This window comes from Nesoenas mayeri (assembly GCF_963082525.1).
Source record: "Nesoenas mayeri genome assembly, chromosome: 18".
NCBI classification, from domain to species: domain Eukaryota; kingdom Metazoa; phylum Chordata; class Aves; order Columbiformes; family Columbidae; genus Nesoenas; species Nesoenas mayeri.
The window spans coordinates 3522083-3533403 of NC_137566.1; the positions used below are offsets into that span (position 1 = coordinate 3522083).

Below are 11321 nucleotides of genomic sequence, written 5' to 3' on the forward strand. Positions count from 1 at the left end.
CCGTCTAGAGGACAAATCCTGGATGCGTTCGAGACCTGTTCTCGCTCCTGACCGAGCCAGGCAGAGCTGTGGGGGCCGCGGGGGGATGGCTGGGCCGGGACTGACCCCCACTTGAGAAACACCCTGGGGAGCTTGTCCTGGCTGCAAAGCCACCAGGCTCAGGCCATCCAGAACCAACCCAAGCACACACAGTCAGGTATTGGCTTCAAGAAGAGACTGCAATTAAAGAGCTTTCTGTGGTGGTTGAGATTTTTCTCTGTTACTCGCTGACCTCTCAGCCCAGAGTATTTTCCTTGTGAGTAAGAAAGAGCCACTGCGCTACTTGGGAGGAAGGAGAAAGGCCCCGATGCTCTGCTAGAGAACAGTAACTTGTAAGCACATTTGTTTGTTTGTTTTCTTAAAACACAATCCCCAACTGCACTGCAGATGTTCAAACAGAATCATGTTCGCATGCCCAAGGAACAGTGGGGAGAGGAATCGGTCTTCGCTGTTCTCCTGGAGGTTTTTATGACAGCAGACAAACAAACTGTGTTGGCAAGTACCGGGAATTTCTCCATTCCTTAGGCAGAGCCAGAGGCACGTTCAAAACATGATTTGATTTTCCAGAACACATTTGCAAAACCTGAATTTCAACAACAAATAAGAAAACTCCCAATGGTGTTAGAACGTGACAATCCTACACTGAAACCGCCGCCTTCACATCATCTCAGGTGAGACACAGCAAACACTGAACCAGGAGATGCCTGCGTGGATTTGAAACACCCAGTTCATGAAACAGCTCGAGGTCAAGAGATGCTACATGGAAAGGAAAAATTCCCCTGGCCTTTAACATCCACTGTGAGTGAACACAGAGGGGGCACTAACCTCCTCATTCAGAGACAACCTTTGCTGACCCAGGGGAACCTCCTCTGACAGCTTGTTTTAATTTCTTTAAATGCAAATGAAGTTTGAAGCTGCAGAGTCCCAGCAAAGGCTCCTGGAAAAGGGAAGGTACGAAGGGTGTTAGCAGTGCTGAGGTGCTGGGCAGCTACAGACACAGAACAGAGAAAACCTGTGAGCCTGACGTGGAGAAGGGGGAGGCATATGGATCATTTCCAAATGGCAGCACAAAGCAGTATCTATCTGTAGTATAAAAAAAAAATAGTCCTAAAAAGTGGGAAAAACATCACCCAAGATGTGACTCTAAGCCCTGGCAAACACAGATGCTCCAAAACCACCTCAACCCGAGACCAGGCTGCTGCTGCAATAGCTGATTTCTTTTTTCTTTCATATAAAAAAAGCAAGTTTAAGTCCAAAGCCATTGATGTCTTGGTTCTAGTCCACCAGCAGCACCTCTGAGCTACTCGGCTGTCCACAGCTTGAAGGTTCTGTCGTAGGAGCAGGTGGCGATGAGCTGCCCGTCCAGGGAGATGTCCAGTCCCATCACCTTCCCCTCGTGCCCCGCCAGCGTCTTCAGCGGGGACCAGCCGGGGTGAGTCCAGATCTTGGCCGTGTTGTCGTACGCGCCCGTGAGCAGGAAGTTCCCGTGATTGGCTGCGGCAGAGGACGAGACAAAGGGAGAAGTGAGATTTGCAAGTGAAAACATAACAAATCTACTCCTGACCGGTACAGGCCTGAATATGTGTTTTTGAGCTGCCCCATCCCCTGGCACAACAGCTCAGGCGAGACGGGGATAAGGAACATCACGGGGGAGACACTTACGTTCAAATTTCACGCCGGTCACCAGGTTCTGGTGGGCAGGAATGGTGTAGATGCACTTCCTCTGGCGGAGGTCCCAGACCTTGCAGGTATTGTCACCGCTGCCGGTTGCGACGTGGTACCTGCCAGAGGGCGGAGGAAGAACATGTCGTTGGAAGCTGCAGTTTGTACTTGGAGTTCCCATGTAAACCACACAAGCTCCTTTCTTACCCATTGGGGGAGAAGTTAATCCCGTAAATCTCCTTCAGGTGGCCTTCTAGAAACATGATACAGCGTCCTGTGCGCAGGTCCCACACCCGGCCAAACGCATCCAGACCTCTGGGAAGAGAGAACCCGAGCGTCACCCACAGCACACTCAGCCTCACCAGCACGAATCTCTGGAGCAGTTGGCAACAAAACCTCAAGAACATTTCTCATCCAGCAAAGCAAACTCACCCCGTCCCCGCGAGGGACCCGTCCGTGTGGAAGGCGATGTCGTACACCCCTTTGCTGTGCCCCTCCTGATGGAGAATCTCCTCCTGAGCTTCCAAGTCCCACAAGCGCCATGAGTGATCGTAGCTGTAAAAACAAAGAATTTGTCCAACTGAATGTATCTCCAAGAAGAATATGGGATATTCCACTGACTCTGTGGGCATTTTATTTCCAGCTGGAGACCAACAGCTCTCACGTGAGGGGCAGAGAAAGGAATCCCAGTGACTTCGAATCATAGAATGATTTTGGTTGGAAGATCATTGAGTCCAACCATTCCCCCACCCCTGGCACTGCCCCATGTCCCTGAGAACCTCATGTCCATCTGTCCAACCCTCCAGGGATGGTGACTCCAGCACTGCCCTGGGCAGCCTGTTCCAATGCCCCACAGCCCTTTGGGGAAGAAATTGTTCCCCACATCCAACCTCAACCTCCCCTGGCGCAACTTGAGGCCGTTTCCTCTGCTCCTGGCGCTTGTTCCTGGGGAGCAGAGCCCGACCCCCCTGGCTCCAAGCTCCTTTCAGGCAGTTCAGAGATCAGGTCTCCCCTCAGCTCTTGTTCTCCAGCTGAACCCCCCAGGTCCCTCAGCCGCTCCATCACACTTGTGCTCCAGCCCCTCACCAGCTCCGTTCCCTTCTCTCCACTCGCTCCAGCACCTCAAGGCCTTTCTTGGCATGAGGGGCCTGAAACTGACCTCAGCATTTGAGGTTTGGCCTCCCCAGTGCCCAGTACAAGGGGACAATCACTTCTCTAGTCCTGACTTGCTTTTAATTTCTTTTGCAATAGCCCGGCCTTTGCCAAGAATCGCCACCCTCGCCTGTGCTGAGTTCTGCAGGACAAGCCCTGGTGCCCATGGGACAGCTCAGGGTCACATCTCACAGCCAAGAACCTCATGTTCCTACCAGGTGGTACCCAGGAACCTCCCCGACGGGTGCCACATCACACGGGCCACTCTCATGCTGTGTCCTTCAATATCTGCCACCGGTTCATCACTGCAAAACAGAAACAAATCATCAGCACTGGGGAGAGGTGCTGGCTCCAGCCAGGCCTTTGTAAACATTCTGATCACATGAAGATCTGCTAATTAAATGTAAGCCAGACAGGAACATCAGTGTTTTAACTAATCACTCCAAATTCTGCCTGTTGTTCACACAGCTAAAGCTCTAAGTGAATCCCCTTTATCCACACTCACGTTGGTTATAAAGTTCTCCTGGGATAATAATGATGATTATTATTATTCCTGAATTAACAAAGCCCTTTGTCATTAGCACTTTGAAAGTTCAGAAACAGAACACGGAGTCCCCGACTCACAGTTTTAGTGTGACTACACAGAACAGATCCTGAACTATGGCAAGTCCAGCTGCTCTGAAGAATTGCAGGGGGGCAGGATAAAGTGAATATTTATTCTCCTTCAGCAGAAGAGCTGAACAGCATTTAGCTCTTTCCAACAGGCCAATTAAAGAGACATGGTCCCATGGGACCAATGAACAACCCATCCCTTTGCATAGTTACGCTTCTGCAATTAGAAACAGTGACTTTGAGCTCAGGATAAACAAGTGAGGATCTCAGAGCTGCCTGACTCTTCCTGGGGTGCACCGCAGGGCCCCACTTCTCACACGCAGCCCGTGCCAGGGCTCAGGAGCCACACCGTCCTCTTCCTCACAGGCTTGAGCTGCCGCCCATCTTCCAAACCTACCCCATGCAACAACAGAGACACTTGTGCTCAGCACAGGCTGAAGCTTTTGTGCAGAGTCATGGACTTGGTTAGTGCCTCTCCCAATACTGCTGCTTTCCAATAACTCAAAAGTTCATTGCTTAATATCCAAGAGGGGAAATTTTCTCCTAAAGTAAAGGTCATAATGAAACAACCTCCAAATCTTCCATCCATCGCCCAAAGCCGTTTACCAACGCCCAGCAGCAATTCTGACTTTTTTCAGACTGTTTCCCCTCACCTTGATTCCCCTAATCAGGGTGATCCCTTTTCCTGCTGAAGGAGGTGGCACAGGAATTGCACTGGTATAACTACAAGAAAAGGTTATATTTGCAGGAGGATGGTCAATGTCCAGTGTTTAGTAACACAAAATAACCCCCAAACCAACGAGGCTGCAGGTGTGTGTGTTGTTCTGACCTTTCCAAGCTCCAGAGTTTGACGGAGCCATCAGCCGCACAAGATGCCAGGTTAACATCCTTCTTGTCCACGGAGACGGTGGATTTGGGATGGAAAACGATTGCTCCAACGTTGGTGCTATGTCCTGAAGAGAAAGGAAAATAAAAATTGATCATCTGCCATGTGATCTCGGCCAGTTCTTCAGGAGAACAGCATTTCGTTGTCACTAATTATACAGGTACCAGTGAACACGTTCACTGTGTTCTCCCACAATGGTGAAACCCATAAACAGCTGAACTGCACCTCCCATAGCAAATTTAGGAGTATCCAAGGTTTGCAACCCTAAAATGTAGTGAAAGTTCAACATATGAATCAAAGAGGTTTGGCCTCACATTTGTATTTCAGTCAAAATTGTGACCACCGTTGTAAGAACCTCACTGCTGTTAAGTGACCTGGCCAAAAATGCTGATATTTGGCTCAAAATAACTCAAATGAGGTTTTGAAACAAAACAAAACATCCTTCTGAAACAACCAACTCGAGTCTCAGCTCCAAGAGAAAGGCCAGGACTTCCTCTTAATTGCCTGACAGGTGCCCATGCTCTGCAAGCCTGAGCAATGCTCTCATTAGACTGACATCTGCCCAAAGAACGTAACATTTTGAGTCACAAAGTAGTTCAGATATGGGAACTCAACCCAGAGAGGAACAAAAGAACCAAAGAGTCTCAATGGAAGTCGCTCTCTACCTCGTAAGGTGTGAACCAGGTTGCAGTCAGGCACAGACCAGAGCTTGCACAATCCGCTCCTGTGGAAGACAAGAAATCAGTGTCAAGCATAGACAGGAACATCAAAGAATGGATCAGAGCTGCAAAACCACCCGGGGGGGTTCAGCAATGGCTGAAACACCAACACACTTCGCACAACCAGCCACAGGAACTAATGGACTCAGACTGAAATCTCTGCCAGGCTCTAAAATGAAGAGAGTGTTCAGAGCAGGAAGAAAAAGCGTTTCTGAACTCTCATGACCCACAAGCCCCCAGTAACATCCCCCTCCTCACTCCTGCTGTGCTCCCCTAGCCCCACAGCCACTGTTGTGCCAGAAAACCCACCAGCAGGCGGTAGCGAGGAGTTTGGAGTTGGGGCTGAAGTGGCAGTAGGACAGCGGGCGATCGTCTCCAATCTGACTGCAGAAGTTATTCAAGGACTGTAACCAAACACAAAGAAAATAAATGAAAGGCCGCAATAAGGTGTCCCCAGAGCTTCTCCTCTCCAGCTGAACACCCCAGCTCTCTCAGCCTGTCCCCAGCAGAGCTGTTCCAGCCTCGGGTCATTCCTGTGGCTCCTCTGGCCCCTCTCCAGCAGCTCCATGTGTGTCCTGTGCTGAGCACCCAGAGCTGGACCAGCACTGCAGGGGGTCTCACAGAGCGGGGCAGAGGGGACAATCCCCTCCCTCCACCTGCTGCCCATGGGGCTGGGGGTGCAGCCCAGGACACGGGTGGTTTCTGGGCTGCAAGTGCATGTTGCCAGCTCATGGCCAAACATTCATCCCCCACGCAGGGCTGCTCTCCATCCCTTCATCCCCAGTCTGGATTGACACCAGGGCTGCCCCATCGCAGGTGCAGGACCTTGCACTTGGCCTTTAGCTGCACAATCAGCAGTGCCAAGCAGGGGCATCTCTTCATCGCTCTGCCATGCAAGACGACAACTAAAGTACATCTCTGAATCACTGAAGAGTTAGAAAACACTTTATAAATACTGCAGGGAAAGAGAAGAAAAGCTAAGCTTTCCAAGACGGTGCAGAAAACTCCCCGTGGCTGGGCAGCAACTCCAGGCAGCCCATCGCCTCCCAGCTCTTTGGGGAATCAGCACAGAGTTGTAAAACTGAGCAGATGCCAAACCTACCCGCAGGGATTTGTGTAGCTCCTGTCTCTGCGACGTCCTGGTCGCCTCTGGAATCTCTTTGAGCAGCCGGGCTTCTTCCAGCCGCTTTGCTGCCCTGCAAAGAGGAGACATGGAGTAACAAACCCCTACATTTTCCTTGCGCTGCTGCTGGAAACTCTCTCTTCCCTCTTCTTCCCCCAAACTGGGCTAATGCTACATCCAGTCACGGAGAACTCAAGCTCTAAGCTCATGGGACTTGCCCACAACAATGCTCCCCATTCCTTTGGTCTCAAATTTCCTGAAATACCCACAGGGGGATTAGCAGCTACATTTCACAAACGGTTTCATTTCTGTCCTTCATTGTGTGTTTTCTCTCACCTGGGCAGCGAGTAGTTAGCAAGCCACAGCCTCGCTGTTTTCAGGCTGCGCGGCCCCTCGTGGTACCAGGTTTGCTGATACTGTCCGAAAAAGAACAAAACGGAAGAAAAAGACAATGTGATACTGCTCTTCCACCTTAGATGAGCCCCTCTTAGGACATAAGTGCCACCACATCAGCTCTTAAATCTTGCTGTGTTAAGGCCTCTTTTAAAGGCATTTTGCATAACAATAATCCCTAAAATAAAGGGATTAAGAGGGACAGGTCAAACTCTCTGCCCTACGGATCAGATCCTGACCTGCTGCCATTTCACTCCAGAATATTCCAGCTGAACACAAACTCATTTTTACTTAATGATGTCCAGCTCCCTCCTTCCCTACACATCCCCCAGTAAAAATAAAGCCCAGAGCTGCAGAAATTGTCCTTATTTCTCACAGCAACCCTCAGAAATAATAAGGAAAAAATGGGCTCATAAAAGAGACAGGAGAAGCAGAAAGAAAGAAGAATCAAAGGCAGAAATAGATGCAGTAGCAGGAACAGGTTGTTTTTCTTTCCAAGTATGAAGATAAACAACAACAGAGGACTTGCTAAGTAACAGCCCAAACCTCTGCTTGTCTGTTTTACACACCGTATGCCACATGGTATTTGGCCTGAAAGTACAAGCCAGGCTTAATGCTCCTGATTTAGATAAAACATTGTGCAGTTCTGCTAAAATGGGCAAAACAGAAGGAGCACAAAGGGGTGACATGAGAACCCACAGACTGACCCAAACCACGAGCCCCGGACACAGCAAAGACCATCAAAATAAGGCACTTCAAAGGCACATGTACCCCACAGCACCAGAGAACAAGACAGACCGTTACCTCCTCTTTGGACTTTTTAGACCTGTCGTCATCTTTCCTGGTCTTTTTTAATGCATCTGTGCCAACCACGGAAAGGATGTTTCTTAATCTGGAAAAAAAATCACAACAAGTCATGTTCGCCCAGTGAATTCTCGCCTAACCTGACAAATAACCATTGTCTGCTGTTCCTTCTGCAGTGTTCCCGCTGCGCTGGAACATGGTGTTACTGACTGGAGGCACTCGCTGCACCCCGACTACAATGAAAACATCAGGAATTGGATAAATTCCCCGTTTGCAGGACTCGGGGCAGCCACAGCACCCACCTCTCCCTCCTCTCCGCGGGCCCTTCCCCAAAGAGCGTGATGGGCTCCCCCAGCGCTCGCAGACACGCTTTGACTTCCGAGTCATCGGTGGAGACGTTGATCTGCCGCGCTCTCTTCCTGCGCTCGAACTCGGCCAGCACCTCCGCCTGCCGCTCGCTCATGTGGTCCTCGAGGTCAAACACCTCGCCTGGGCGAGACAAGGAACCGTCAGGGTGAAAACAACAATCGGACGGGAGATCTCTCTTAAAGAGGAAGATCTGAACAAAGAGCCAACGCTCCAGGCAAAGGGTTCATGTTTTATATTTTAAATTACACTCAAAGTTGATCAGAGACTGTTGAAAGTTTCACGTCCCTGGAGAAGCTTAAGAGATGCAGAGATGAGGCTCTTAAGGACGTGGTTTAGTGTTAGATTTACATTATGGTTGGAAGATTTAGGTTATGGTTGGACTTGACGATCTTAAGAGTCTCTTCCAACCAAAATGATTCTTTGATTTCAGAGCAAGAGGGGGCAAAATGACGAAATATCCTCACCGCTGCTGATGTTGATGTTCCCAGCCTCCATGGCAGCTTTCATCCCTTCTTTGCCCAGCAGCCCCGACTCTCCCTTTGCCAGACGCTCCTTCTCCTTCTCTTCCAAGCTGCCGTAGAAGATGGGGGCTCTCTTGGCGGGGGGAGCATCGCTCTCTTCTGCGGGCTTGCTCTTCGTGGCCTGGAAGGTAAAGGCTAAATTTTAAGTACATTTTGGCTGAAAAGGACACAACAAATAGCTTGTTTGTGCAAGAAAGAGCTGCTGTGTTAGAGTGTGTGCACCACAAGGAATGCCTGAAACTGCATCTGGACTAGCAGCTGCGCCCCAAGTGCAGAGATCAAAAGGAAAATGCCATTTTAAGTAACTGGCTTAAAATTATACTTTGTTTTTTGTTTATTATCTATTTGGACCTGGGTTTTAAGGCTCTGAGATTTGGGGTTTTGTTGTTTTCGTTTGTTTGTGGGTTTTTTTGGTCCTGTTTTGTTTTTATTTTGAAACAAACAAACAAACAAACAACTTTAGGCCATGCAGCTTCTCCTGCTGGCGCTGAACAAGCCCCGGGCTGGCAGCACCGACCCCGCCCGCCAGCCCCTGGTGCCCTCCCGGGAATGCGAACGGCTCCGGCCTCCCGGAGAGCCGCGTCAGCACAAACCTCCAATTAAAACCAACGGGACCCGTGAAAACGCCCCAAATCCCGCGAGCGCTGCGGCCGCGGCGCCGTGAAGGGCCCGGGTGTCCCCGAGCGGCCTCTCCCCGCCAGCCCCGGAGCGAACTCGAGCCCCGGCCGGGCCGCGGCCTCTCCTCACCCGCCCGGGCGGCACCGGGCCCGGAGCTGCCCCAGCCCCAAACACCCACCTCCGGGGGCGCGGGCGGCTTCACGGGGGGGCGGGCGCCGCCGCGCGCTGCCGGTGGCCGCACGGAGGCCATAGCGGCCGCGCAGGGACCGGAGACGGGACGAGACGTGAGGAGACGGGACGAGACGGGACGAGACGAGACGTGAGGAGACCCGACGCGCCACAAACGGAACCCGGCGCCTCACGACCACTTCCGGGGGGCGCGAGGCATACCGGGAGGCGCAGTTTCCGTTACCGCCGGGACATGCGGGGCACGCCGGGAAGTGTGGCTGGGCAGGCGGGCGCGGGGCATGCCGGGAGGCGCGGTGCCTGTCGGCGGCGCGACGCGCGGGGCACGCCGGGAGGTGTGGCTCAGGGAGAGGAGCATGCCGGGAGGTGTGGCCCGTGGAGCGGGGCATGCCGGGAAGCGCGGTTCCCGGCAGCGGCAGGCCGCGCGGGGCACGCCGGGAGGTGTGGCTCGCTGAGGGGGCGCGCTCGGCGCTGGCCGGCGGGACGGGCCGCGATGCTGCGGCGGAAGCCGACGCGTCTGGAGCTGAAGCTGGACGACATCGAGGAGTTCGAAAGCATCCGCAAGGACCTGGAGGTGCGAGCGGGGCCGGGCGCGGCGGCCCCCGGGGGGTTTGTCTCCGCGCGGCCTGACGCGGCGTCTCGCCCCGCAGAGCCGCAAGAAGCAGCGGGAGGACGCGGAGGTGGCGGCGGCCGCGGAGGAGCCGGCGCCCGTCGCGCTGGGCAGCGAGCACAAGAGCCGGGAGCAGCTCATCAACGACCGCATCGGGTACAAGCCGCAGCCCAAGGCCGGCGGCCGCGCCGCCCACTTCGGCACCTTCGAGTTCTGATGGCGGCGGGACACGGGGGGGGGGCCGCCCCCACCCCGGGCCCGCCTCACCCCCTCCGCTCCCCGTCTGCTTGTTTTCCTGAGTTTGTCTGGTTAACACGTCTGGGAATGCCCCTTGGCCAAGTGTTTTGTTTTAAATAAATACGTCTTTTTTAAAAAAAAAGTAAAAATAATCACAGGAGCTGCTTTAAGTGGTCGTGGAGACCATGCGGGCAGGGCTGGAACACCGAGAACAGTGGGGATTCCTTCACCCGCGTGTGCTCGGGTACAGCGAGGAGGTAAAACGCCTCCTCTGCCCTGGGACCTTTTGATTTAGTAACCTGGCAAATGGGGGCTGGGGAATGCACATTTAAACGTTTACCCCACAAGCTGGTGGACCCGCTCGGGCGATGCTGGGGAGCATGAGGAGCATTATACCAGTCTGTGAATAATGACTCGGCACAACAGGCGATGCCTGTTCTGCTCATGTCCAGCCTGAATCTCCCTCCTTTAGTTTAAACCATCACCCCTGGTCCTATCACAACAGGCCCTGCTCAAAAGTCTGTCCCCATCTTTCTTATCAGCCCTTTTGAAGTCCAGAAAGGCCGCACTAAGGTCTCTCCGGAGCTTCTCTTCTCCAGCTGAACACCCCAGCTCTCTCAGCCTGGCCTGGGATGTCTCCAGGGATGGTTCATCCACCACCTCTCTGGCCAGCCTGGGCCAGGCTCTCACCACCCTCAGGGACAACAATTTCTTCCTCATGTCCGGCTTGAATCTCCCTCCTTTAGTTTAAAACCATCACCCCTTGTCCTATCACAACAGGCTCAAAAGTCCATACCCATCTTTCTTATTGGCCCCTTTTAACTATGGAAAGGCCATAATAAGGTCTCCCCAGAGCTTCTCTTCTCCAGCTGAACCCCCCAGCTCTCTCAGCCTGTCCCCAGCAGAGCTGTTCCAGCCTCGGATCATTCCTGTGGCTCCTCTGGCCCCTCTCCAGCAGGTCCATGTGTGTCCTGTGCTGAGCACACAGAGCTGGACCAGCACTGCAGGGGGTCTCACCGGAGCAGAGGGGCAGAATTGCCCCCATGACCTGCTGGCTCCCATCCCTCAGGTGTGTCACCACAAACATGCTGAGGGTGCATTCGATCCCACTGTGTCATTGATGAAGATGTTAAACAGTGCTGGTCCCAGGACAGACCCCTGAGGGACACCATGTGTCACCGGTGTCCATCCAGACATGGAGCCACTGACCACGACTCTCTGGGTGTGACCGTCCAGACTGACTCACCCACTGTACAGCCCACCCATCAGATCCATATCTCTCCAGTGCAGAGAGGGATGTTGTGGGGGAATGTGTCAAAGGCTTTACAGGAGTCCAGATGACATCCCTGACTCTTCCCTCGTCCATTGAGGTAGTTGCTCCATCACAGAA

The 11321-nt window shown here is 52.9% G+C and overlaps 2 protein-coding genes across 2 annotated transcripts; one reads left to right on the plus strand and one right to left on the minus strand.

The window, feature by feature from the left end:
- Positions 1-1192: 1192 nt before the first annotated feature.
- PRPF4 (pre-mRNA splicing tri-snRNP complex factor PRPF4) lies at positions 1193-9319 on the minus strand. Its single transcript, XM_080356155.1, has 14 exons — positions 9077-9319; positions 8224-8401; positions 7693-7879; positions 7391-7478; positions 6530-6609; positions 6173-6266; positions 5380-5474; positions 5017-5075; positions 4295-4418; positions 3069-3158; positions 2134-2256; positions 1909-2016; positions 1702-1820; positions 1193-1533 (listed from the first exon to the last, which is right to left on the minus strand). Exons 1-14 carry the CDS (start codon positions 9146-9148, stop codon positions 1340-1342), a joined length of 1611 nt encoding a protein of 536 aa, XP_080212281.1. The 5' UTR covers positions 9149-9319; the 3' UTR covers positions 1193-1339.
- A 179-nt stretch (positions 9320-9498) lies between these two features.
- On the plus strand, positions 9499-10074 carry CDC26 (cell division cycle 26). Its single transcript, XM_080355687.1, has 2 exons — positions 9499-9658; positions 9735-10074. Exons 1-2 carry the CDS (start codon positions 9578-9580, stop codon positions 9909-9911), a joined length of 258 nt encoding a protein of 85 aa, XP_080211813.1. The 5' UTR covers positions 9499-9577; the 3' UTR covers positions 9912-10074.
- Positions 10075-11321: the final 1247 nt, after the last annotated feature.

Excerpts from the sequence above, each read along its gene's own strand:
- PRPF4 (XM_080356155.1), bottom strand. The coding sequence starts at position 9,148 with ATGGCCTCCGTGCGGCCACCGGCAGCGCGCGGCGGCGCCCGCCCCCCC. Across the intron at positions 7,880-8,223 it reads GAACATCAACATCAGCAGCG|GCGAGGTGTTTGACCTCGAG; the intron begins GTGAGGATATTT and ends TGTCTCGCCCAG. Across the intron at positions 2,017-2,133 it reads GGGTCCCTCGCGGGGACGGG|AGGTCTGGATGCGTTTGGCC; the intron begins GTGAGTTTGCTT and ends CTCTCTTCCCAG.
- CDC26 (XM_080355687.1), top strand. The coding sequence starts at position 9,578 with ATGCTGCGGCGGAAGCCGACGCGTCTGGAGCTGAAGCTGGACGACATC. Across the intron at positions 9,659-9,734 it reads GCATCCGCAAGGACCTGGAG|AGCCGCAAGAAGCAGCGGGA; the intron begins GTGCGAGCGGGG and ends CTCGCCCCGCAG.